This window comes from Rhinoraja longicauda, chromosome 30 (genome assembly GCF_053455715.1).
Source record: "Rhinoraja longicauda isolate Sanriku21f chromosome 30, sRhiLon1.1, whole genome shotgun sequence".
Taxonomy (NCBI): Eukaryota; Metazoa; Chordata; class Chondrichthyes; order Rajiformes; family Arhynchobatidae; genus Rhinoraja; species Rhinoraja longicauda.
Genome location: NC_135982.1, coordinates 10713590 through 10741383, shown reverse-complemented (window position 1 = coordinate 10741383; position 27794 = coordinate 10713590). Strand labels below are relative to the sequence as shown.

General features: G+C 44.1%; 1 protein-coding gene across 2 annotated transcripts in view; it reads left to right on the top strand.

The window, feature by feature from the left end:
* The window catches only part of ddx19a (DEAD-box helicase 19a), a 46770-nt gene that overhangs the window by 8874 nt on the left and 10102 nt on the right, over positions 1-27794 (top strand). Inside the window, exons 2-10 of one of the 2 annotated variants that reach the window (XM_078425752.1) lie at positions 4965-5016; positions 7083-7181; positions 8161-8296; positions 13380-13472; positions 13907-14009; positions 22045-22159; positions 23188-23365; positions 25814-26051; positions 26439-26601. In XM_078425752.1, coding sequence (XP_078281878.1) covers positions 4965-5016; positions 7083-7181; positions 8161-8296; positions 13380-13472; positions 13907-14009; positions 22045-22159; positions 23188-23365; positions 25814-26051; positions 26439-26601 — 1177 coding nt within the window. Of the gene's footprint in view, positions 1-4964; positions 5017-7082; positions 7182-8160; positions 8297-13379; positions 13473-13906; positions 14010-22044; positions 22160-23187; positions 23366-25792; positions 26052-26438; positions 26602-27794 lie in introns of both variants that reach the window. The other variant, XM_078425751.1, reaches the window with a different exon arrangement.

The following is a 27794-nucleotide window of genomic DNA, read 5'->3' as shown; positions in this document are numbered from 1 at the left end:
GTAACAGTTGGCCCCACATCAACAAAGGGACCCGCTTTTGCTGCACCCGGTTCCTGATTTACCCTGGTCCTCTGTGGCCACTGACATTTTTGAGTGGCGTGGCAATCAATATCTGGTCCTGATGGATTCCTATTCCGGGTGTTTGAGATCGATTTGCTCCGCACAATTTCCTCAGCGGCGATAATTCAAAAACTGGCAAGACATTTCTCGTTCCATGGGTCTCCTCACACCCTCATGTCGGATAATGCCAGTCAATTTACCAGTCAGTGTTTCAAGGACTTTGCTATGAGCGGGGATTTTAAACACATCACCAGCAGCCCGGAGTATCCACAGTCGAACGGGCTAGCTGAGAGGGCTGTCCGTAATGCCAAATAGGTCATGGAGAGATCAGAATCAGAATCAGAATTACCTTTATTGTCATCCAAAAAAAACAAGTCTTTTGGACGAGATTTCGTCACCCACAGTCCAACAATAAGAGCAATAAAATAAGCAATTACACACACAACCACAAACCAACACAAAACAAAAAAAAGAAACATCCATCACAGTGAGTCTCCTCCAGTCACTTTCTTACTGTGATGGAAGGCCAGAATGCCTTTTCTCTTCCCCTGCCGTCTTCCGCGGTCAGGCTGTTGAAGTTGCCACGTTCCAGGCCGCGCATCCAGAAGAGCCGGGTCCAATGTATTCCTGGACCTCCTCAATCTCCGTAACGTTTCACGTGACCCAGTGTTGGGTTCACCGGCCCAACGTTTGATGTCCAGACAAACTCGTACCACCCTTCCTGTTGCAAGACACCTGCTGCAGCCCCGTGTTCACGAGCCCCAATCTGTTCACGCTCAGCTGCAACATAAACGGCAGATCCAGACGGCGTATTACGACAGGTCTAGCCGTCCTCTCCAGCCTCTGTCGGAGGGTCAGATGGTCCGTCTGCAGACCCAGAAGGGTCATGATCGTCTGGGCGTAGTTAGTGGGACCTGCCAGGAGCCACGGTCCTATCTTGTCCAATCGGAAGGAGGAACCTAACGGCGGAACAGAAAACACCTTCTACCGGTGAATGAGCCGTTGCCATCTCAGCCGCGTCCGCATGGCTACACGGAGGTCGGAGATGGCAGGTTACAGACTGATGGAGGCTAGGCGTCGGCAGACCGCAAGCTAGTCTTTATACCAACAAAGGAGTCGCTGGTGATGGAATCAGCCATAAAATCGCCTACACAGTCACCCGTGACGTCACCGGTGCAGTCTCCTGTGCAAAAGGCAGTTGCGAGACCAGTGCCATTTGAACCACCACCTACGGTGCTGCCACCTACAATGGGTACGGCGGAGGACCTGTATCGTACTCGTGCAGGACGGGTCTGTAAGCCCAATCCCAAGTACCAAGACTGTGGCTAGACACTTATTATGGACTCTGATTAATTACAGTCCTTACCGTTCCCTTTCATTTATCTTACTCAATTTGTATCCTCCTCTGCTTAGCGTTTGTCGTAGTTGCTGTTTTCATCCCTTATATTATGATGTCGGTCGGCTGTAGTTTCTTTTCATATTGTAGTGGCTTTATATACTCCTATCTAGTTTGGGGGCTTATGTTTAAGAAGGGGGATGTAGATCCATGTCTGGTTTTACAGTTGTGCATCCGGTCCATAATCCAGGCCAGGTTTTGTACTGCGTTATCCTGGTGTTAGGAGACTATCCTGAGAGCTGGAGGTAACGGTAGCCAGCATCTGTACTGCCAATGATCTGCTAATAAAGGACTTATATACACTGGAGTGCCTCTGAATGTACCCACTCACAAACAATAGAGTTATACGGCATGGAAATAGGCCCTGCGGTCCAACTTTCCCATGCCAACCAAGGTGCCCCATCTGCGCTCACCCACATGCCTGCCTTAGGCTCATATCCCCCTAAACCTTTCCTATTCATGTACTTGTCCAAGTTCATAGTTCCCTGAAAGTGGAGTCACAGGTAGATAGGATGGTTCAGAAGGCTTTGGATACATTGGCCATCATTAGTCACAATATTGAATATAGAAGTTGGCATGTCATGTTACAAGACATTGATGAAGCCACATTTGGAGTATTGTGTTCGGTTTTGGTCATCCTGCTAGAAGAAGGATGTTATGAAGCAGGAAAGAGTGCAGAGCAGATTTACAAAGATGCTGCCAGGGCTTGAGGGCCTGGCTATTGGGAGAGTTTGGGCTGGCTAGGACTTGGAGCACAGGTGGCTGAGTGGTGGTCTTTACCCAGGGTAGGGGAATCAAACATCAGAAGACACGGGTTTTAGGTGTGAGGAGAAAGATTTAATAGGAACCTGATGGACAATGTTTTCCACACAGAGGGTAGTGGGCATATAGAGTGAGCTGCAAGAGGAGGTAGTTGAAGCAGGTCCTATAACAACATTTAAAAGACATTTGGATAGGAAACGTTTAATGGGAAATGGGCTAAAGGTGGCCAGATTGTCATTTATAACATCTTGGTTGAAGGATTTACCCTGTGCTGTTCGATGTAGCTGAAAGCCATGACATTATTTAAGAACGGGGAATAAGGAATGGGAAAATCAGTGCCTTGATTTGGCTGCGAGCAAACAGGCACAAGGCCAATGGTGGAACAACAATGTGATGACCAGGCAGTCTGGTTTGCTAAAGAGGAGTTCATTTGCTTTGTAGTTAGTGCGAGTGGATAATATGCTGCAAGAATGTGTTTGAATAGGACTGTGGGAGACTAAATTGGTTGGAAGGGTCAGAAGCTCTTGTAGTCTGAAGAAGGGTCTCAACCCGAAACGTGACCGCTGAGTTACTCCAGCATTTTGTGTCTACCTTCGATTTAAACCAGCATCTGCAGTTTTCTTTCCTCAAAGCTCTTGTAATGATAGTTGGAGACACAAGGAACTGCAGATGCTGGAATTTTGTATAGAACACAAAATGCTGCAGTATCTCAATGGGTCAAAGATCATCACTAAAGGAAATGGATAAGTAATGTTTTGGGTTGGGACCCTACTTCAGTCTGAAGGAGACACTTTGTAATGAAAAGGAACTGCAGGTGCTGGTTTTGTACCAAAGATACAAAATGCTGGAGTAACTCAGTGGGTCAGGCAACAGCTGGAGAAAATGGATAGGTGACATTTCGGGCCAGAACCCCTCTTCAGACTGAATCCTCAAACAAAAAAGTTCAATAAATTAAAAAACAAAGCGAAGGAGACACTTCCTCAGACTTCTTCAGATTTGGAGACACAAGAAACTGCAGATGCTGGAGCCTTGCATAGAATGCAAAGTGCTGGAGTAACTCGGCGGGTCAGACAGCATCTCTGGAGGACATACAGCCACCGATTCAGGTCGGGGCCCTTCTTGAGGCTGAAGAGGGGTCCTCCAGAGATGCCGTCTGACACTGAGTTACTCCAGCACTTTGAGGAGTCAGTCTGAGGGAGGGTCCCAACCTAAAACATGTATCCATGTCCTCCAGAGATGCTGCCTGACCCGCTGAGTTACTCCTGCACTTTATGTCCTCCAGAGATGCTGCCTGACCTGCTAAGTTACTCCTGCACTTCGTGGCTGTGAACATATTGGCTACCATATTTTCCTAGATGCATAATTAACTACACTTTAGACGTATTACAAAAGCTAATGAAATACATTCAAATAAATATTCATTCAAAACCTATTATAGATTCAAGTTTTAAGCCATTTTCCATTTACTATGAGATTAGTTTGACAGAATATTTTAAAGTAAAGATTTTTTTGGTGGAACTAGTATTGTTGACAAGAACTAATATTGTTGCTAATGGAACCAAGTGGCATTTGAGAAGGGGGTGATTAATCTGGGATTGCTCGGAGGGCAAGGTGGCAATGGATGGCAGAATTTTTGCATATATGGCATTAGTGCACCAGATTCTTGCAGCAAATGGATAGTTTTGAGCTCACCGTCACTGTTATGAACATTATATTACATGATAACAATATGGAGAGAATAAAATTGGATTAGATTAGAGTAGGATTATTGTAAATGGGTGGTTGACGGTCACTGTGTACTCAGAGGGTCAAAGAGCTTGTTTCCATGCTGTATTTCTTTATCAATTCCACAATTAACTAAATTTAAATTCTTCAGCTTATGTTAAGGTTCACAAATTTAAGGTTCCTCATTTGTGTGGGATTCTGACTTACTGAAATAGTAATTTAACAATTTTGCCTCAATTTTTAACTTGTCTGCTGCTATTTAATGTGTTTGCTGCTTTGTGTCTGCTGCTAAAAAAGTTAATGCATTTTTGATTGAATTTAAAAATTGTGAAGTCTCCTTTGTCCCAATATTACTGTCTGATTTTTTTTCCCACTAAATCTTCTTTTGATTCCTCCATAAACCTGTCAAGTTTTCTTGTTCCACCCGTGCAACCACCAGCCCAACAGGCTTGATGGAAGCACATTCAGTAGAGAAAGTGGGGGTGAAGATACTAAAGACCTAATCAGAAACTTGATGAGATGGAGGGTCAAGAGGCGATTATTCTGTGGTGGTAGTTTCAACATGTGGCCATGAATGGATTGCAAACAGGTGTTGCCAAAGGTTGGTGCGAGACAGTGGCGCAGTGATAGAGTTGCTGCCTTACAGCACCAGCGACGTGCTTTTGATCCTGACTGCAGATGCTGCCTTTACTGAGTTTGTACATTCTCACTGTGACCGCGTGGGGTTCCTCCAGGTGATCCGGTTTCCTCCCACGCTCCAAAGACGTACAGGTTTGTAGGTTAATTGGCTTTGATAAAATTGTAAATTGCCCCTATTGTGTAGGGTAGTGTTGGTGTATGGTGTGACCGTTGGTGGGGTGGCCTCGGTGGGCAGAAAGCCCTGTTTCCACACTGTATCTCCAAAGTCGAAAAGTCTAAAGACTGATCATGATAGTCTTTCTTTTTTCCCAAATAGCTGTCATTACACCTCCAGAATGCTCGCTCTCTTCTTTACTAAGCAACGTGCTTTCTTTTATTGCAGCTCGGTAACCTGAAACTGAAAGAGGAACCTTCGAATGCTGAACCGAAGGAAGGTGAGAATCCATCCTTGGCTCTTTTAATATATTGTGGGCACTCAGAGCCAGCAGGAGGATGCTGAGCCTAGACGTTCTAAACACTGTCAAGTCCAGTACAATTCTAAATATTACAATCATTTTAGCATTGTTTTGTGTTTGTTTCAACGTTTGAAGAATGGAAATAATTTAGCGAGTTTATATTTCACCAAAGTTTATCACAGCCAATTTTTCCAATGCAAGCATAGTTAACTACAGAAAGGATGGACTGCAGATGTCGGTTTACAATTTACAATCAAGGAAGAAATAACTAGTCATTTAGAGATACTTAATATAATTGAACCGTCAACATGGTTTCATGAAAGACGACACAAAGCTCAGGTAGCATCTAAGCGAAGAGAAGCAAATGAACGTTTCAGGTCTGTCACCCTTGATCAGAACTGAAACATTGGCTGTTTATGAATAAATAAGTTTATTGGCCAAGTATGCATTTTTCTTTCCACAGATGCTGAGTGACCTTCTGAGTATTCCCAACGTTTTCTGCTTTTGTTTCAAATTCTTACCATCTGTGGGGGGTTTTTAAATTTTCTTTTTTTTGCTCAACTTAACTTACATTTATTTATATGATACTTGTGAACATTGGGGAGAATGATTTACGGACAAGAGTTTACAGCATTCAGAATGGAGTGATGCAGTTAGAGAACCAGATTCAACATCAAAATAGAGACTGTGATGGTTTGTGAAGCCAGGAAGAGAGGTGAAGGAAAGGCTTCACTAGGAATAGAATTAGGCAGTGGTTATAGCTGAAAGGAGTGAGTTAGACTGCGGAGAGATTGAGATAAAGGAAGGGACAATGAAGTGGTCACACTTGGGCGTGGGACCAAATGAGACTTGAGGCAATGTACGAAATGTGGAACTGGGTGAAAATAGAGGGAAGAGTGATAAATAGGTTGAATGCTTTATATGCAACATGGATATACTCAAAAGAAAATATAGTTTAACCTGTAATTACAAATTTCTCATACAAACCTCATGCTTTTTAAACAAAAAAGGTTGCCAGCAAAATTTTAAAATCCAGGAACATCGCAATTTTCTGTGATAGTTTGGCGCATAATAGTTGTTGAATAGCAAACCTCCAATGCAGTGATTCTCAACCCTTTTTAATAAAAACATAATTTGATAAAATATATACTTCCCCATTGTCTATCAATCTGATATCAGGGGCCTCCTTTGTTTGAGAATTGGGGATGCCTGGAGCTTCTGGCATCCTTATGACTATGCCAACAAGCATGCTGCTTATTTTTATTTACTTTTCCTTTTATTGTGGACATTTATCAAATTACCTAATAGTATAAAATAATTACCTAATAATATATAATATAATATAATATAATATAATATAAAAGCCTCATCACCCTCTTGTCCTTAGAACCGTAAACGAACGGCACAGTACAGTTCAGTACAGCAGAGCAAAAGGACCTTCAGCCTACAGAATGTCACGCTGAACAAAATGTCAAGAAAAACTAATCTCTTTGCTTGCACATGATCCATACCCCTCCATTACCTGCATATCCACATGACTATCTAAAGCCTCTTAAATGCCACTATAGTATCTTGCATCCACCACCACACCTGGCAGCGTCTTCCAAACAACCATCACTCGGTGTGCAAATATTGCCCCGGACATCTCCTTTCCCTGTCTGACTTTAAAGTTATGTCCTTTAGACTTTGACATTTCCACCGTGGAGAAAAAGACTCTGACTGACCACCTTATCTGTACATCTCATAATTTTCAAGTTTCCCCTCAACCTCTGACGCTCCAAAGAAAACAATGCAAGCTTGTCCAACTCTTCCTTCTCAGTAAAATGCTCATATCCAGGCAGGTTCTGCTAAACATCTACTCGCCCTCCCCAAAGCCTCCACATCCTTCCTGCGATGGAACCACCAGAAGTGTTTGATGACCACTGCATTGGGAATCTCTGCTCTGATATAATATTGTCAGAATCATTGTGGAGCAATGATAATGAATTAATTACTTTAGTTAGCTGTGAAGATTTTTGCCTTAATTTTAATGTATTCTCTTTCAGCAAATGCAAAACAAGATCCTTCGGATAAAGTGGAAAAAACCAATAAACCAGACAAAAGTGGTGATAATGCAGAAGCCAAGCCGGATGAAGATGACAGAGGTATTTTTAAACTTGATTTTAAAGTGTAAACCATTGAAAGTATTACTTATGTTTAATCCACAAGTTGTGAGAGACGAGCAAAAAGAGATGCTGTTGTGTTCACGATTTATCTTGGTCATCACTGAGACACTCTGGCAACATTTTTGATTGAAATATATGGCAAGGCTCTTTGATCCAGCGAGTCCACACTGACCACCGGTCACCCATTCACACTAGTTCTCTGTAATCCCAATTTTGCGTCCACTCCCTACACACACTGGAGGCAAACACGGGACAGGTAACCAACGAACCCACACACCCTTGGGATGCGTGAAGAAATCCGAGCACCCAGACAGCATTTACACATTCACAGGATGAACATGCAAACATCACACAGGCAGCATCCGAGGTCAGCATCTAACCTGGGCCTCTGGTGCTGTGAGGCAGCAGCTCCACCAACTGTGCCACTACACATCTATTACTGAATGTTGAGAGAAGCATCATGTATGTGTAAGAAAATAACTGCAGATGCTGGTACAAATCGAAGGTATTTATTTCACAAAATGCTGGAGTAACTCAGCAGGTCAGGCAGCATCTCAGGAGAGAAGGAATGGGTGACGTTTCGGGTCGAGACCCTTAACGTATGAACATCGACTTCTCCAACTTTAGATAGTTCCTCTGTCCCTCTCTTCCCCTCCTCCTTCCCAGATCTCCCTCTTTCTTCCTGTCTCCACCTATATCCTTCCTTTGTCCCGCCCCCCTGACATCAGTCTGAAGAAGGGTCTCGACCCGAAACGTCACCCATTCCTTCTCTCCTGAGATGCTGCCTAACCTGCTGAGTTACTCCAGCATTTTGTGAAATAAATACCTTCGAAACATCATACATATAATCATTATTTTCATTATGCTTAGATTTTAATGTGGTGTTTGTTATGAATGAAGTATTGCAGTGATTTTACTCCGTTTCCTATGTGATGCTGAGTGTAACGTGTTTCTGCAGAGGACAAGGCTGCACAGTCCCTGTTGAATAAGCTCATCCGCAGTAACCTGGTTCAATCTTCACACCAGGTTGAAGTGCTGCAAAGAGATCCAAGCTCCCCTCTCTACTCAGTGAAGTCCTTCGAAGAGCTGCATTTGTAAGTTTTTCCCTTTATTTGTGATGCTTTTGGTTGGCAGTTTTAGTTTAGCTTAGTTTGGAGATAGAGCGCAGAAACAGGTCCATCCGTGCCGACCAGTGATCCCCGCACACTAACACTATCCTACATACACTAGGGACAATTTACAATTGGAGGAGCCAGCACTGCCCTCGCAGCTGCAGCTTGCCTGCAGTCCGTTTGTCTTTTGTGTTTTTTGTTGTTTTTGTCTTAATTGTAGTTTAGATATGATGTAGTGTTTGCGGTTGTGTGTTATGTGGGGGGGGGGGGAGGTGGGAACTGTAACATTGTCTCTCCCAAACAGAGACGCGACCTTTGTTTCTGTGCCGTGTCTCCGTTCCCGCTGCGGCCTACCACCGGCCATGCACCTGGAGTTGGCGGGCTCCGGCTGGGACCACCCGGGCTCTGGTTCGCAGACTCACCACCTGCAGCGCTGGCTGCCTTCGGATGCTGCGGGAGCGGCTGCCACTCGTCTCCAGAGGCTTCGGCGCGGGCCGCGTGGACGTCGGTAGCCCGCAGGCCCCTGGGTGGGGGCCGACATCGGGAGCTCCGGCAGCGACAGCGACTTCGCCCGCACCGAATCGTGGGGCTTGGGTCGGCCCGCCGCGGACCTTTCACCGCCCGGCGCAGCGCTTCAATGTCGGGAGCCCCGACCGCCCCGATGTGGCAACTCCAACAGCCTGACCGCGGGAGAAGACGGCAGGGGAAGAGAAAAGACATTCTGGCCTTCCATCACAGTGAGGAGGTGACTGGAGGAGACTCACTGTGATGGATGTTTCTTTTGTTTGGTGTTGGTTTATGATTGTATATGTTATTGCATTTTTATTGCTTATTTTTACTGGTCTTATTGTTGAACTGCGGGTAATTTTTCATTTCACTGCACATTTATGTGTATGTGACAAATAAATTGACTATTGACGTTTATACCGAGCCAGTTAACCTACAAAGCTGCATGTCCTTAGAGCGTGGGAGGAAACCGATGATCTCGGAGATAACCCACGCAGGTCACGGGGAGAATGTACAAACTCCATACAGACAAGCACTCGTAGTCAGGACCAAACCCGGGTCTCTGGCGCTGTAAGGCAGTAGCTCTAAAGCTACGCCACCATGCCGGCCTGTTCTGTCGTCAAAATCAACTGCCCAAAACACATATTTGATCGAGCCCTTCAGTTCAGTGTAGCAAGTGCCGATTTATTGTGTCTCCTAGAGATGCCTGCGGAAATAATTCATCACGCATCAGTAAACTTCATACACTGATTTAACTTCAGCTTAATTGATGGTTTGGCAGAAAGAGTTCAGTTGTTTTTATTTAAATCAGCAAATTGCTGTTATACAAATAGTTCTAGTGTTACGGTACTAATGTAATGAACAGTTTATGTACCTTTTTCCAAAACGCTTCCTCATAAAATCACCAATGCTTTAGAGAGGGTGCAGAAGAGGTTTACTAGAATGCTGCCTGGATTAGAGTGTATTAGCTATAGGAGAGGTTGTACAAACTTGAAATTGTTTTCTTTGGAATATCAAAGCTGAGGGGAGACTTGATAGCAGTTTTTAAAATTATGAGTGGCATTGGAAATGTCAAAGACTATCGGGCACAGGATTAAGGTGAGTGAGCAAAGTTTAAAGGAGATGTGTGGGGCAAGTTTTTTTTCATACAGAGAGTGGTGGGTGCCTGGAACATGCTGCCGGGGATGGTGGTGGAGGCAGGTGCAATAGTGGCATTTTTATGAGGCTTATAGATAGACGCATGGATATGCAGGGAATGGAGAGATGTGGATCATGTGCAGGCAGAGATTAGTTTAACTTGGCATTATGCTCGGTACGGACACTGTGGGCTGATGAGCCTGTTACTGTGCTGTATTGAACCATTTTCTATCACCTTTAGGCAAAAAGTCAAGATTTTTTTCACCCTGCTCCTTCAAGGTGAAATTATGAATTGTTGATTTGAGCTCCAGAGACCCATACTTTGTCACATTTAATCCAAATTAAGAATTATTTCTTCTTTACACAATTTAATGCCATTGAAGACATTGTTATCTGCCATTCATAAGGATAGATGCACTCCATGAGGGAGAGGAAGAACTCTAAAGAATAGCTTAATAGAACCAATGTAATTTGCTCCTCGAACCACAAAATTATATTTGTCTTCACTAATACGCATCTGAATAGTTCCAGCTTGGTGCAAGGGCTCTATCTTTAAAAAAATGACAAAAGTCAAGAATTTTAATCCCTACTTTATTGCAACGTATTTGCCAGTGGGAAGTACTTTCCAGTAATATTGGGATTAACGTGGGGAGGGTCACTCTACGGAATATAACCCGTGCAGAGAAAGAGTAGCCATTGCAAGGCAAGTGGAATCTGATGTAAAAATAAGAAGCAGGATATATCATCGTTGAGCAGTATTTGCACTTTGCCTGTATTATTTGCCCTTTGCAAAGAAGCCTGCAGGTAAGTGCAAACTGCACGGTGTCTCACTAAGTCCACTGTTTTTCCTCCAAGGTCTTTGAACATCTAAGATAGACACAAAATGCTGGAGTAACTCAGCGGGACTGGCAGCATCTCTGGAGAGAAGGAATGGGTAATGTTTCGGGTCAAGGCCCTTCTTCAGACCAGTCTGGGGAAAAGGAAACGAGAGATACAGACAGTGATGTAGAGAGATATAGAACAAATAAGTGAAAGATATGCAAAAAAGTAACAATGGTAAAGAAAACAGGCCATTGTTAGCTGTTTGCTAGAACTGGAACCTGGTGCGACTTGGGTGGGGGAGGGATGGAGAGAGAGGGGCTGCAGGAGAGAGAGAACATTTTATTGTCTTCCAAATCCATATCTGGAATATCTCGTTTGAATCCCTCCACTTTTGTATCCACACAACCGAGGCAAAAATACTGTTAATGTCATTTGTGATTTTGACATAGCTTGCACTATCATGGTGTGGTTTACCTGGAATAACTGCTATTTTTTTTCTGTTTATTTGTTTTGTTGTGTTTAGCGCGCTTACAAAGCTGCAGCAAGTAAGGATTGGTTCCTTCCACCCATTGATCCCTCAGTGTATCTATCACTTAGTGTTACGCAGTACAGTTCACACTTAACTGCAGGTTTCCGTTCCAAAGGGCCATATTTGAAGCAGTCATGATATATTCTGCTTCTTATATATCTTGACTGTCTTGAAGTATCCATCCCCATCATCTTGAGCTGCGCACAGCCTGTGACACAGTGGCCTCACAACCCTTCATTCTCACTTCTGGCAATGTGGAACTGTGCACACTTATTCCATTTTGTGCATACATATGGAGACTGAATCACCAGCTTCATTTTCACAACCCAGCATTACCCTTGGAACAAAACCCAAAAGCTGGAGTAACTCAGCTGGTCAGGCAGCATCTGTGGAGGGAATGGGAAACTGATGATTCAGGTCGGGACTCTTCTTCAGACTCCTCGAATTACCCCAGGAATCTCCATGGATTTATTCTTGACCTCTGTGTACATACCAACAGTATGCAGCTCAAACTCACCTCCATCACCTCGACCATTCCGTTGACTCTAAAATTTCAGACTGCGTGTTCGATATTCATTATTGGAGAAACCAGAAATTCTGCCAACAAAGTATTGGGAAAATGAAAACAATAGCCTTCAGTTACCACCATAGACTCTGCTTCCTAGCTACCTAGTTGCCTTCACCGGACATTGTTTATAGCATCAGTATCACTTGGGCTAAGGTCCAAGAAGTGTCAGGCATTGCTTAAAGAATTCATGTTCTATAAAATCCCTTTCTCCCTCTTCACAGGTGGCAAGAGAGAGCCAATAGATGATTTTGATGCAAAATCAAACACTGGGGCAAAATTGTACTATTTCTTTAGTGCAATTAACACCATAGTATTTACTGTCAAATGATAACAGATTTGCTGACCTTTTTCTTTCAGGGCGACAGCTTTTGATTTGTTAATACTTTGGCCCTGTTTCCAAAGTGTTACTCATGATTGCCTGATTTATGAATCAGCACTGGTCGGACTATTTTGGAATGGCCCCAGTCACAGTACAATTGATCCAAGGCATTTCTGTAAAGCGCAGTTTCTCTCCTGAGTGGGATAGCACTGTCCTTGCCTCCAAACCAGTCTCGTGTATCACGGCTCAGAATGTTGTTTTGAAGATTATGCAATCATATTGGCAACAACCTCTGTCTTACCCACGGGTGTTCAGTACAATGTTGCAAATGGTTTGAGGTGCTTCTTTCCATAGATGCCTCATCAATACTGTTTAAATTGAGTGTAAAGGTTGAACACTAGAACTAAAAGAGACACTAATGAAAAATGATAAGCCGTGAGGAAGTTATTCAAGGTTTCCTGCTGCAGTACATCATTTATTTTTATCTCACTGATATTTGGCTTGACACGTTGGAGTATTTATTGTGTAATAAACTCCCAGAGTAGGCATGTAATTGGCAAATTAATTTCAGCATGATGAGATATTGCATTTTGCAGAGGGAAAAACTGCCACGGAAAGACTTTAAAAGATATTTTCACATTTTTCCTCGGGAGTTTTGGCTTGTATGGTACATTGAATAAACCAGCCTGCAAGCGTGAAAGTCAACCTCATTAAAACAGCATGTTAGAAGTAAATTGAATAATTGTCTTTACAGCGTTCAGTGATGAGCCAGCATTTGGCAACGTGGGCAATGATCTAACAAATGTTTGGGCTGCAGAGTGGGAGGACCGAAAGAGGAGACTGGAGTAATTTTTCCAAAAAGGAAGAGTGTTTTATTGTCATAAGTTCTGAAACAGAACAGTTAAATTGTTACTTACAGCAGCAGCAGCATAACTAGTTCGTAAACACAGTATTCAATAGATAATATAAACAAAAACAAAGGAAGTGCACTAAAAAAATTTTTTAAACAATATAATGAAAAAACAAAACAAAGTCCCTAATACAATAGAGGCAATTTGTAGGAAGGAAAGTTGAATGGTTGTTTACAGTATTCCCATATGTATATAGCAGCAGGCTGAATTGAAGAGAGAGAGAGAGAGAACAATAGAAAAGATTGAGTAAATATTCTTTCTCTACTTTGTAGGAAAAAAGATCTTCTACAAGGCGTGTATGGAATGGGATTTAACAGACCTTCCAAGATCCAGGAGACAGCATTACCCATGATGCTGGCAGAGCCGTAAGTTTATTACACTAATTTATTACTGTTAAAACACAAAACACTTGTGCTAAAACACTAGGATAAGCGTCCAACCAAGAATACCAAGCTCAATGCCAAAGTAGTATCTAAACTACCTCGTGTAAGAAAAAAACTGCAGATGCTGGTACAAATCGAAAGTATTTATTTCACAAAATGCTGGAGTAACTCAGCGGGTCAGGCAGCAGATGCTGCCTGACCTGCTGAGTTACTCCAGCATTTTGTGAAATGAATCTAAACTACCTATACGCATTTATGTGATAGGACACCAACTTGTGCTCTAATGTGCAGGTGATCTATTACAAGATTAATTTATTTTTACTTGATATTTTTTCATATATATCGTGATACTTGATATATTTTACATGATGTACATCCTTGTGACGTGACCTCTTGTGTTTAAATTGTCTCTCTAGCCCGCAGAATCTGATTGCTCAGTCTCAGTCAGGCACCGGGAAGACAGCTGCTTTTGTCCTGGCCATGCTCAGTCGAGTGGATGTGTCCCAAAGGCATCCACAGGTACAACCAAAAATATAACCCAAGTGAAAACAGGATGGTAGAAATACTCAGCAGGTCAGGTAGTATCCACGGAAGGAGATAGTCAATTACTCGGGTCAATAATCGTTCATCAGTAACTATTTACGGTCATACTCCTGAAATATTAAATCTATTGTTTACCACAGATGCTGCCTAACTTGCTGAGTATTTCCAGCATTCTATGGATTAATGTAAGTTTAGTTTGGACCGAGAAACGGCTTTACATGATCTTGTCTGGCATACACTAATTAGGTCGAAAAGCTTGTTTCCGTGCTGTGTGATTCTGTAACTTTATAACTTAGTTATCACCAGGTAATGGAACCACATATTTGTATGATCCATTGTCTGATGCACGTATTTGTCTTCCCTGATATCCAATATAGTAGTCCTGAACTTACCTGTATAAAAGAAACAGCACAAATCAGTGCTGTAACCAGCAAGCTGCCAATGCATTTAAACGCTTTATCGCTAATGCGTTCTACTGACGGCAATGGAGCTGCCGAATGTAAGGAAATTCCTAGTCACAGGGGAATCCCGACCTCGTGGAGGATTGCAGGAACAGTACCTGGAAATTCACCGGGGAGGCCTCCATTGTGTCTGGAAACGTGGCTGATGGGCTGGACCACAAGTCAGACTGAAGCACATGGGACTACGACCCTCTCTCCCTACCATTCTACTAGCCAATGTCCAGTCACTGGATAATAAATTACAATAGACAATAGACAATAGGTGCAGGAGTAGGCCATTCAGCCCTTCGAGCCAGCACCGCCATTCAATGCGATCATGGCTGATCACTCTCAATCAGTACCCCGTTCCTGCCTTCTCCCCATACCCCCTCACTCCGCTATCTTTAAGAGCTCTAACCAAGCTCTCTCTTGAAAGCATCCAACGAACTGGCCTCCACTGCCTTCTGAGGCAGAGAATTCCACACCTTCACCACTCTCTGACTGAAAAAGTTCTTCGTCATCTCCGTTCTAAATGGCCTACCCCTTATTCTTAAACTGTGGCCCCTTGTTCTGGACTCCCCCAACATTGGGAACATGTTTCCTGCCTCTAATGTGTCCAATCCCCTAATTATCTTATATGTTTCAATAAGATCCCCCCCTCATCCTTCTAAATTCCAGTGTATACAAGCCTAATTGCTCCAGCCTTTCAACATACGACAGTCCCGCCATTCCGGGAATTAACCTAGTGAACCTATGCTGCACGCCCTCAATAGCAAGAATATCCTTCCTCAAATTTGGAGACCAAAACTGCACACAGTACTCCAGGTGCGGTCTCACCAGGGCCCGGTACAACTGTAGAAGGACCTCTTTGCTCCTATACTCAACTCCTCGTGTTATGAAGGCCAACATTCCATTGGCTTTCTTCACTGCCTGCTGTACCTGCATGCGTCCTTTCAGTGACTGATGCACTAGGACACCCAGATCTCATTGAACATCCCCTCTTCCTAACTTGACACCATTCAGATAATAATCTGCCTTTCTATTCTTACTTCCAAAGTGAATAACCTCACACTTACCTACATTAAACTGCATCTGCCATGTATCCGCCCACTCACACAACCTGTCCAAGTCACCCTGCAGCCTTATTGCATATTCCTCACAATTCACACTACCCCCCAGCTTAGTATCATCTGCAAATTTGCTAATGGTACTTTTAATCCCTTCATCTAAGTCATTAATGTATATCGTAAATAGCTGGGGTCCCAGCACCGAACCTTGCGGTACCCCACTGGTCACTGCCTGCCATTCCGAAAGGGACCCATTTATCCCCACTCTTTGCTTTCTGTCTGTCAACCAATTTTCTATCCATGTCAGTACCCTACCCCCAATACCATGTGCTCTAATTTTGCCCACTAATCTCCTATGTGGGACCTTGTCGAAGGCTTTCTGAAAGTCGAGGTACACCACATCCACTGACTCTCCCCTGTCAATTTTCCTAGTACATCCTCAAAAAATTCTAGTAGATTTGTCAAGCATGATTTCCCCTTCGTAAATTCATGCTGACTCGGAATGATCCTGTTACTGCTATCCAAATGCTCAGCAATTTCGTCTTTTATAATTGACTCCAGCATCTTCCCCACCACTGATGTCAGACTAACTGGTCTATAATTACCCGTTTTCTCTCTCCCTCCTTTCTTAAAAAGTGGGATAACATTTGCTATCCTCCAATCCACAGGAACTGATCCTGAATTATTAGAACATTGAAAAATGATCTCCAATGCTTCCACTATTTCTAGAGCCACCTCCTTAAGTACCCTGGGATGCAGACCATCAGGCCCTGGGGATTTATCAGCCTTCAGTCCCATCAGTCTACCCAAAACCATTTCCTGCCTAATGTGGATTTCCTTCAGTTCCTCCATCACCCTAGGTTCTCCGGCCCCTAGAACATTTGGGAGATTGTGTGTATCTTCCTCAGTGAAGACAGATCCAAAGTAACGGTTTAACTCGTCTGCCATTTCTTTGTTGCCCATAATAAATTCCCCTGCTTCTGTCTTCAAGGGACCCACATTTGCCTTGACTATTTTTTTCCTCTTCACGTACCTAAAAAAACTTTTGCTATCCTCCTTTATATTATTGGCTAGTTTACCCTCGTACCTCATCTTTTCTCCCCGTATTGCCTTTTTAGTTAACTTTTGTTGCTCTTTAAAAGAGTCCCAATCCTCTGTCTTCCCACTCTTATTTGCTATGTTATACTTCCTCTCCTTAATTTTTATGCTGTCCTTGACTTCCCTTGTCAGCCACAAGTGTCTCTTACTCCCCTTAGAGTCTTTCCGCCTCTTTGGGATAAATTGATCCTGCAACCTCTGCATTATTCCCAGGAATACCTGCCATTGTTGTTCTACCGTCTTCCCTGCTAGGGCCTCCTTCCAGTCAATTTTGGCCAGCTCCTGCCTCATGCCTCTGTAATCCCCTTTGCTATACTGTAATACTGACACTTCCGATTTTCCCTTCTGCCTTTCCATTTGCAGAGTAAAACTTATCATGTTGTGATCACTGCCTCCTAATGGCTCTTTTACCTCTAGTCCCCTTATCAGATCAGGATCATTACACAACACTAAATCCCGAATTGCCTTCTCCCTGGTAGGTTCCAGTACAAGCTGTTCTAAGAATCCATCTCGAAGGCACTCTACAAACTCTCTTTCCTGGGGTCCATTTCCAATCTGATTTTCCCAGTCTACCTGCATGTTGTAATCTCCCATAACCACCGTAGCATTACATTTGTGACACGCCAATTTTATCTCCTGATTCAACTTGTACCCTATGTCGAGGCTACTGTTTGGGGGCCTATAGATAACTCCCATTAGGGTCTTTTTACCCTTACAATTCCTCATTTCTATCCATACTGATTCAACATCTCCTGCTTTATCAAAGGGAGTAGAGGGAATGCTGTGCGCTCTGTTTCAGAGACATGACTCACCCCCAGCTTCCCAGACTCAGTCACGCAGCCTGAATGTTCCTTCATCCATCGTATGGACCGAAAGCAGGCATCATGGAAAGGGAGAGTCTGCCTCCCTTCGTGGTGCTCAGACGAGGCAGTTCTGTCTAACTCGTGCTCCCCCCACCTGGCAGTGAAGTGCTGCCCCTTTTCCCTCCCGAGGGAATTCACCTCCCTCATCCTGACCTCGGTCTACATCTCACCCCAGGCAGATGTCCGTCTAGCACTGGTGGAACTGCATGTTGTGGTCAACAAGAACCAGTCAGCTTGCCTCAAATCCTTTACCATCAGAGCCGGGGACTTCAACAAAGAAATCTCTCCCGAACTACCACCAACACGTTTCGTGCAGCACTAGAGGATTAAACACCCTTCACCGCTGCTGTACGACCATCGAGGATGCCTATCCCTCCACCCCTCCCCATCACTTCAGGAGATCAGACCGTTCAACCGTGCTGCTTCTCCCTGCATACAGGCAGCAACTGAAGAGCGCACCCCCAGCAGTAAGGACTGCACAGAGCCAGTCAGAGGAGGCAGAGGAGCAACTACGGGACTGCTTGGAGCCAGTCAATGTCAAAGGACTCGGCAACGGACCTTAATGAATACGCTACAGTTGTTACAGACTTTATAAGGAAATGTGTGGAGGAGTGTGTTCCCACGAAAACTATCCGAGCGTTTCCTAACCAGAATCCTTGGATGAACCAGGTGATTCGCATTCTTCTGAGGACCAGATCCCGAGCATTCAAGTCTGGCGACACAAAGGTGAACAAAAAGTCCAGGTATGACCTTGTCACGGTCATTAAAAAGGCCAAGAGGGACTTTCGCTCTAAGTTGGAGGTTGAGTTGGATGTTCAGTAACTGGCAGGGCTTGAATGCTGTCACCTCCTACAACGCGAAATCAGGAGGCAGCTCAAGCGACAGAGAAGCATCACTCCCTGACGAGCTCAATGTAGTCTATTCCTCGATAGGGAGAATACTGATATGCCTTCCCATACCCACTTACCCCCGATGGTATTACAGTCTCAAGATCCTGAAGTTGTACACCAGGTCGTGCTCTCAAAACCTGTGCAGACCTTTGCGGACATTTTTAACCTCTCGTTACTGAGGTCTGAGGTTCCCACCTGCATTAAGAGGGCATCAATGATAGAAGAGTAAGGTGACATGCCTCAATGACTATCGATCGGTGGCACTGACATCCATGGTGACGAAGTGCTTTGAGAGGTTAGTTATGACGCGTGTCAACTCCTACCTCAATAACAACTCCGACCCATTACAACTTGCCTACTGCCATAACAGGTCAGCGGAGGATGCAATCTCACTGGTTCTCCATTCTGCCCTGGACTCTTTGGACAATAAAAACACATACGTCAGGTTGTTGTTTATAGACTACAGCTCGACGTTCAATACCATTATCCCCTCCAAGCTGTTTACCAAGCCCACAGAACTGGGTCTCTGTTCATCTCTCTGCAACTGGATCCTCGACTTACTCATCAACAGATCAGTCTGTTCGAATTGGCAGAAACACCTCCTCCTCAATAACAATCAGTGCGGGAGCACCTCAAATCTGCGTGCTCAGTCCCCTGCTCTACTCACTCTATACTCACGACTATGTACCCGGACACAGTGCGAATTCCATCTTCAAGTTCGCCGACGACACCACCATTGTTGGACGAATTACAGATGGTGATGAGTCAGAGTATAGCAGTAAGATCGATCGACTGACCAAATGGTGCCAGCACAACAACCTGGCTCTCAATGTCAGTAGCACCAAGGAACTGATTGTGGACTATGGAAGAGGTAGGATGAGGACCCACAAACATGTCTATATCGACGGGACGAAGGTGGTGAGAGTCAATAGCTTCAAATTCCTAGGCGTGCATATTTCTGAAGATCTTTCCTGGACCCAGCACACTGATGCAATGATAAAGAAAGCCCAACGCCTCTACTTATAAGATGATAAGTGATAGGAGTAGAATTGGGCCATTTGGCCCATCAAGTCTACTCTGTCATTCAATCATGGCTGATCTATCTCCCTTCTAATCCCATTCTCCTGCCTTCTCCCCAGAACCTCTGACACCCATACTAATCAAGAATCTATGTATCTATCTATTTATCTCTGCCTTAAATATATCCACTGACTTTGCCTCCACAGCCTTCTGTGGCAAAGAATTCCACAGATTCACCACCCTTTGACTAAATAAATTCCTTCTCATCTCCTTCCTAAAAGAATGTTCTTTAATTCTGAGGCTATGACTTCTGGTCCTAGACTCTCTCACCAGTGGAAACATCCTCTCCACATCCACCCTATTCAAGCTTTTCACTATTCTGTACGTTTCAATGAGTTTCAACGTCTCATTCTTCCAAACTCCAGCGAATACAGGCCCAGTGTCGTCAAACGCTCATCATATGTTAACCTACTAATTCCTGGGATCATTCTTATATACCTCCTCTGGACCCTGTCCAGAGCCAGCACATCCTTCCTCAGATATGGTGCCCAAAATGGCTCACAATATTCCAAATTCGGCCTGACCAGCGCCTTATAGAGCCTCGGCATTACATCGCTGTTTTTGTATGCAAGCTATCTTGAAATAAGTGCTAGCATACTGATTCGACGCAGATTAACTTTTTGGGAATCCTGCACCAGCACTCCCAAGTCCCTTTCCACCTCTGATTTCTGGATTCTCTCCCATTTAGAAAATAATCTACACCTGTATTCCCAACTACCAAAATGCATGACTCCACACTTGCTACACTATATTCCATCTGCCACTTCTCTGCCCACTCTCCCAACCTATCCAAGTGCTTCTGCAGAGTCTCTGCTTTCTCTACACTACCTGCCCCTCCACCTATTTACGTATCATCTGCAAAACGTGGCCACAAAGCCTTCAACCCCCTCATTCAAATCATTAATATACAACATGGAGAGCAGAGGCCCCAGCACCGAGCCCTGCGGAACTCCGCTAGTCACTGGCAGCCAACCAGAAATCTACTTCCTGAGAAGATAGCGGAGATTCTGTATGTCAGAGAGGATTCTCTTGAACCTCTACAGCTGTACAGTAGAGAGCACATTGACTGGTTGCATCACGGCCCGGTTCGGCAACTTGAATGCCCACGAGCGATGAAAACTTCAAAAAGTGTGAACACTGTGCAGTCCATCACCGGCTCTGACTTCCCCACCAAGGATTTACTGGAGTCGCTGCCTCAAAAAGGCAGCCAGCATCATCAGAGACCCACACCACCCTGGCCACACACTCATTTCACCCCTACTATCGGGAAGAAGGTACAGGAGCCTGAAAAATGTAATATCCAGGTTCAGGAACAGCTTCTTCCCTACAGCCATTAGGTAGTAACCACCACAACCTCCAAATAAGCTCTAAACTAGATTTAGATTTAGAGATACAGCGCGGAAACAGGCCCTTCGGCCCACCAGGTCCGCGCCGCCCATTCGATCCCCGCACATTAACACTATCCTACACCCACTAGGGACAATTTTTACATTTGCCCAGCCAATTAACCTACATACCTGCATGTCTTTGGAGTGTGGGAGGAAACTGAAGATCTCGGAGAAAACCCACGCAGGTCACGGGGAGAACGTACAAACTCCTTACAAACGGCACCCGTAGTCAGGATCGAACCTGAGTCTCCGGCGCTGCATTCGCTGTAAGGCAGCAACTCTACCGCTGCGCCACCGTGATAGACTATAATTGTTATTGCACTGAGGGCGTGCAGCGTAGGTTTACTAGGTTAATTCCCGGAATGGCGGGACTGTCATATGTTGAAAGACTGGAGCGACTAGGCTTGTATACACTGGAATTTAGAAGGATGAGAGGGGATCTTATCGAAACGTATAAGATTATTAAGGGGTTGGACATATTAGAGGCAGGAAACATGTTCCCAATGTTGGGGGAGTCCAGAACCAGGGGCCACAGTTTAAGAATAAGGGGTAGGCCATTTAGAACAGAGATGAGGAAAAGCTTTTTCAGTCAGAGAGTTGTGAATCTGTGGAATTCTCTGCCTTAGAGGGCAGTGGAGGCCAATTCTCTGAATACATTCAAGAGAGAGCTAGATAGAGCTCTTAAGGATAGCGGAGTCAGGGGGTATGGGGAGAAAGCAGGAACGGGGTACTGATTGAGAATGATCAGCCATGATCACATTGAATGGTAGTGCTGGCTCGAAGGGCCGAATGGCCTATTCCTGCACCTATTGTCTATTGTTGTTTGTTTTTTATGCTTGCGTATGTGTGTGTGTGTGTATATATGTATGGGTGGGTATCTGTATATATATATGCACACACTGAACTTTTAATTCCTCGTTTATAACATTGTTTACAATATGTTTACATATTCTGTTCTGCTGCAAGTAAGAATATCATTGTTCTATCTGGAACATATGACAATAAAACACTCTTGACGAGTTTCTGACTGTTAAATATAAAGGTGTGGGCCCATATATCTGAGCTTTCCGTGACCACCCAACAATGGGTTCGTGGTTTATAAATAACAGTGTTACTCTTCAGATATCAAGTCTGTTTGGCTCTGTTGCATCTTAATGAGGTGTTGATTTTTGTTTACCTCTCCAGTGCTTATGCCTTTCCCCAACCTATGAGCTGGCTTTACAGACTGGTCAAGTGATTGAACAGATGGGAAAATTCAGTCCGGAAATCAAGTTGGCATACGCTGTGCGAGGAAATAGACGTGAGTAGCACTGTCATTTGCTTTCTGCTCTCACATGTGACGGTGTATACAGCTAAACTTTTGCTTGCCTTCCATGCAAATGGCAAGAAATATCTGGATATTGTATGAAAAATGGAGGTTATTATTTGAGATTTTTGTTGTGAACAAGATCCAGCACGGTGACGCTACGGCCCACCGAGTCCACGCTGACCAGTGATCCTCACACACTAACACTATCCCACACACACTAGGGACAATTTACAATTTTACCAAGCCAATTTGCCTACAAACCTGTACGTCTTTGAAGAGTGGGAGGAATCCGGAGCACCCGGAGAAAACCCTTCTGAAAACCAGCTGTGTTATGTTCTGGTACAATTTGACTTTAAGGTAGCGAATTAATAAACCAAGAAACATGATTTCAAATCCCCCAAATTGATCAATTTGAGTCTTTTTTTTCCACCAGTTAACCTACTTAACTGCTGAATAAGAAGTTGGTCTTAGTAACTGTGAAACTGTCAGGTCATTGTAAATAAAAGAAAACATGGTCATTATTATTTAAAGAAAGGAGTAAAACACAAAGTGCTGGAGTAACTCAGCGGGTTGGGGGCAGCATCTATGCTGAATTGGGCTTTTCTTCGGGCAATTCCTGAAACATCGCCTATCCATTTTCACCACAGAGGCTGCCTGAACTGCTGAGATAATCTAACACTTTCTATTTTTCTCAAGATTCCAACATCTGCAATTTAATGAAAAGAGATTGCCATTTAATGAAAAGAGATTGCCATTTAATGAAAGGAGATTGCCCAGTGAAGCATTCTTTGCAATTCTTGGAATTAGCTGGATGGATGATCGCAGATTTAAAAACTGAGGAAATAACCTCACTTATTTTTGATTTTGTTCAATATTTCAAAGTCGCTGATACCGGGATTCTTTTTGTTATTGCATACCTTCGATTATTGCATTACCGCCTGAATGGTTGATGTCTGAAATGATTATTGCTTCATTAATTTGCATTCGGGTCCAGTAATTGATTTTTTTTTTTTTTCCAGTTGAGAAAGGCCAGAGGATTTCAGAACAAATCGTTATTGGAACACCCGGGACAGTAATGGACTGGTGTACAAAGCTGAGGTTCATAGACACCAAGAAGATCAAAGTTTTTGTCCTGGATGAAGCTGATGTCATGATTGCTACCCAAGGCCACCAAGATCAGAGCATTAGAATCCAGAAGTAGGTTTACTGATACTAAATTGAAAATGTTCCCAGTGTTCCAGTAAAACACAACACGGACTTGGCATCATGTCTGTGCTGAATATGATGCCGTTAAACTAATCTCTGCCTGCACATGATCCATATCCTTCCATTCTTTAAAAATTCATGTGCCTATCTACAAACCTCTTAAATTCCACTATCATATCTGCCTATGCCAACACCCCGGCACCATGTTCCAGGCACCCATGACTGTGTGTGTAAAACAAAATCGTGCGCCGCTCATCTACTTAAAACTTTGCCCCTCTCACCTTAACCCTATGTCCTCTAGACGTTAACATTTCCACCCTGGGGAAAAAGATTCAGTCTATCCTATCTGTGCCTCCTATCATTTTATATACTTCTATCAAGTCTCTCCTCAGCCTCCGATGCCCTAGTGAAAACAATAGAAGTCTGTCCGAACTCTTTAGATTCAAGAGCAAAATTTCAATAATCGCTGTACAAATTACTCGGAAAAATCCGAAGAGTTCAGCATGTGGTTCACCAGCTGATGCTTCCTGTGCTCTTTTGAAACTCACACTGCCCTTGTCCCTTTCAAATTTACCAGGCTCAATAGAAAGTTTATTAATGAAATAACATTCAATAATGTGGGAATTCTTCCACTCTGACAACACCAAAGCCCCCTAGTTTTATTTTACTTGCAATTCTTTCCACTCTGCTCTGCCCAGGCAGCCTTGCCTCCTTTCTGAATCCTAGCCTACTGTGGCAATATGGACAGCCCTTCTAAATGAGAATAGGGACAAAATATGATTTAGTTCACGTTTTGTTTAGTTTAGGATTAAAGATACAGCATGGAAACAGGTCATTCTGCCCGCTAGAGTCCACGCCGACTATTGATCACCCATTCATACTAGTTCCATGCTATCCCAATTTTGCATCCACTCCCTACAATTACACAGGTCAATTAATCTACAAATTTGTACTACTTTGGGATGTGGGAGGAAACTGGTGCATCGAGAAGGAAGCTCAGGCAGACACAGGGAGAATGTGTAAACTCCAGACAGGCAGCGTCGAAGGTCAGGATCGAACCTGGGTCTCAATGTTGTAGACTTATTATCAATGAAACTGTATTTAAGTTGCCCCAATGACATTTCTATGGAGTTTTCAAATTCCTTGATCCTGGAGGTATTTGAAGTCCGGATAAAGGGTGAACGACAGATGCTTACGACATATGCAAATAGATAATAATAATAATACATTACATTTGTACAGCGCTTTTCTGGACACTCAAAGACGCTTTACAGGGTAAATAAGACATAAAAATAAATAAATAAACGAACAGAAAAGGAAGAATAAGGTGAAGTGACGGTCAGTGGTTGAAGGCAGTGTTGAACAGGTGAGACTTCAGTGATAAGTAATTAACTTAGGTGGACATGTAATACCTCCTTCTCCATTGTGGCGGCACCTAACGGCTATGGCTCGCTGGCAGTCTTCGTCTTTTTTCCTTTTTTTTTTGTTGTTTGTCGGTGTTGGGATGGTTTTTGTTTTTGTTTTTTGGCTGTGTATGTGTGGGGGGGGGTGGGGTGGGGGAAACCTTTCTTTTTTAGGTCTTCCTCACGGCGCGGGGCCTTCCATCGCCCGCAGGGCCTTCCATCGCCCGGTGCGGCTCGGCCGCTGGACTTAACAGTGCCCGGCGCGGCTCGGCCGCGGGGCCTTCCATCGCCCGCAGGGCCTTCCATCGCCCGGTGCGGCTCGGCCGCTGGACTTAACAGTGCCCGGTGCGGCTCGGCCGCGGGGCCTTCCATCGCCCGCAGGGCCTTCCATCGCCCGGTGCGGTTCGGCCGCTGGACTTAACAGTGCCCGGTGCGGCTCGGCCGCGGGGCCTTCCATCGCCCGCGGGGCCTTCCATCGCCCGGTGCTGCTCGGCCACTGGACTTAACAGTGCCCGGTGCGGCTCGGCCGCGGGGCCTTCCATCGCCCGGCGCGGCTCGGCCGCGGGACTTTACATCGCTGGTGCAGCTCAGCCGCGGGACCTAACATCGCCCGGCGCGGCTCGGCCGCGGGACCTAACATCGCCCGGCGCGGCTGGGCCGTGGGACTTAGCAGCGCACGGTACGGCCATGGGGCCTTCCATCGCCCGGCTCGGCCACGGGACGTTTCAGCACCCGGTACGGCTCGGCCGCGGGACGTTTCAGTGCCTGGTGCGGCTCGGCCACGGGGACTTCCATCCCCTTGCGGGGACTGTGCGGGTCGGTCGGGGACGAGCTGTCTGTCCGTGGGCGTGGGGAAAAGAGTGGAAGTTTTGTTGCCTCCATCACCGTGAGGGGGTGTTTGGAGTCACTGTGATGGATGTTTGTGTTGGGGTCATGTGTCTTGTGTTCTTTTTGTTTGTGTGACTGATGGATATGTAATTTCGTTCGGTACCTCGGTACCGAATGACAAATAAAGCTCTTTATTCCGTATTTCCAGGATGGTGCCTGAAAATTGCCAGATGCTGCTATTCTCAGCCACGTTTGAAGACTCGGTATGGAAATTTGCCCAGAAAGTTGTTCCCGATCCGAACATTATCGAGTTGAAGCGAGAGGAGGAAACCTTGGATACAATTAAGCAATATTATGTCCTGTGTAACAGCAAGGAAGAGAAATACCAGGCCCTGTGTAATATTTACGGAGCAATAACCATAGCACAGGCCATGATCTTCTGCCATGTGAGTAAACGTTGGCGCAATTTTTGTTTATCAGTAGGGCTGTCAGTACCTTGGCACTTGACCCCCTCTCTAAACAATCAATAACCATAGCACAGGCTATGATCTTCTGCCATGTGAGTAACATTTGGCACCACTGTTGGTTATCAGTGGGGTGCCTACACTTTGGCACTTGCAAAGCCTATCCATGGAGAGACATTTTAATTATGTTTTAATGTTTGGCAACATTCTTTGCAATCCGACCCAAAACGTTGCCTCTCCATGTACTCCGAGAGATGCTGCCTGACTCGCTGAGTTACTCCAGCACTCGGTGTCCATTTCTTTGCAATCGTTGGTTTATAATTGAATATTTTCTTGATCTTGCGTAATCTGCGGCTGCTTCACTTGCAGACCCGCAGGACAGCTGGTTGGCTGGCAGCAGAACTGTCCAAAGAAGGTCATCAAGTGGCTCTGCTGAGTGGAGAGATGATGGTGGAACAACGAGCTGCCGTGATCCAGCGTTTCCGGGATGGGAAAGAGAAAGTCCTGGTCACAACTAACGTCTGTGCAAGAGGTAACACAGGAGCTGCTAGGTTAAAGTTCAATGAGTTACCACATCTTGTGGCCTAAAGAGAAAAATGAAACAAAAAATTGGCAGTCGGATGGATGATTAAATACATTCTTTCCCACTGATGTCTTAGCAAGTTAAAGGGCCAGGAGCCAGCCTGAGATCTTTTATTATTCAAACCTACTCCTGTGAAGTTTCAGTTCTTAGTAAAAAATTAGCAAAGACCCCTGCTGTCACATGCCAAATGCTTGCGTAATTCCACGATATTATTGGATGGGGTTCATTGCACCTCGTTGACATTGACAAATCCTTGAAGAAACCGACTTTTGAATTATTTAGTGGTATTTTGTTATCTTATAACAGACCTTTTAACAACACCGAGCGCCAGTGCATCATTACAGGGGAGAAAACCCAATCTCCGTCCCTTTATTTCTATTTTATTTTTTATTTTTATTTATTTATTTTCCGGTCAATACAATACAGCAGATTGACCATACAGTTGTGAGAGTTAAATAGTACGAAATCATTGTATCAAAAATTAAACAATATAATCACACATGATATTTTCTAACCAAAAAAAAAAGGTGTAGGCAGAAGCCAAAGCTTATTGTGCCTATCCTTAATACTTAACAAAACATAATTTTAAAAAAACACAACATCATAAGTCAGAAGCAGATAAACAAAACAGAAAGAAACACAAAGAAATACAGTCAAGAACCATCATTTCTGTCATGTCGGTTATTTCTCAGTGCTGATCACATATTTTGTATCTTTCAAATATAATATTTTTGAACGTTTCCTTGAATTTACACATATTACTACACTCTTTTAATTCATTTTTGCAACTTTTCCATAAATTGATCCCTTTAACAGTCACACATCTATTTTTCACATTTGTCCTTACTCTCTTTTTTTCAAACATATAATTTCCCCTGAGTGGATCCCTGCTCGCCTTCACTGAAAACAAACCTTGGATACAGTCAGGAAGTGTTCTTTCTTTTGCTCTAAACATTATTTGTAGTATTAAAGTCTACTGACTATGTCCATAAATTTTAGGGCATTTGATTTCATAAATAATGGGTTGGTTGGGTCATTATAACCAGCCTTATTGACAATTCTTATAGCTCTTTTTTGCAATATAAAGATTGAATTAGTGCTAGTTTTGTAGGTGTTTCCCCATACTTCCACACAGTATGTAA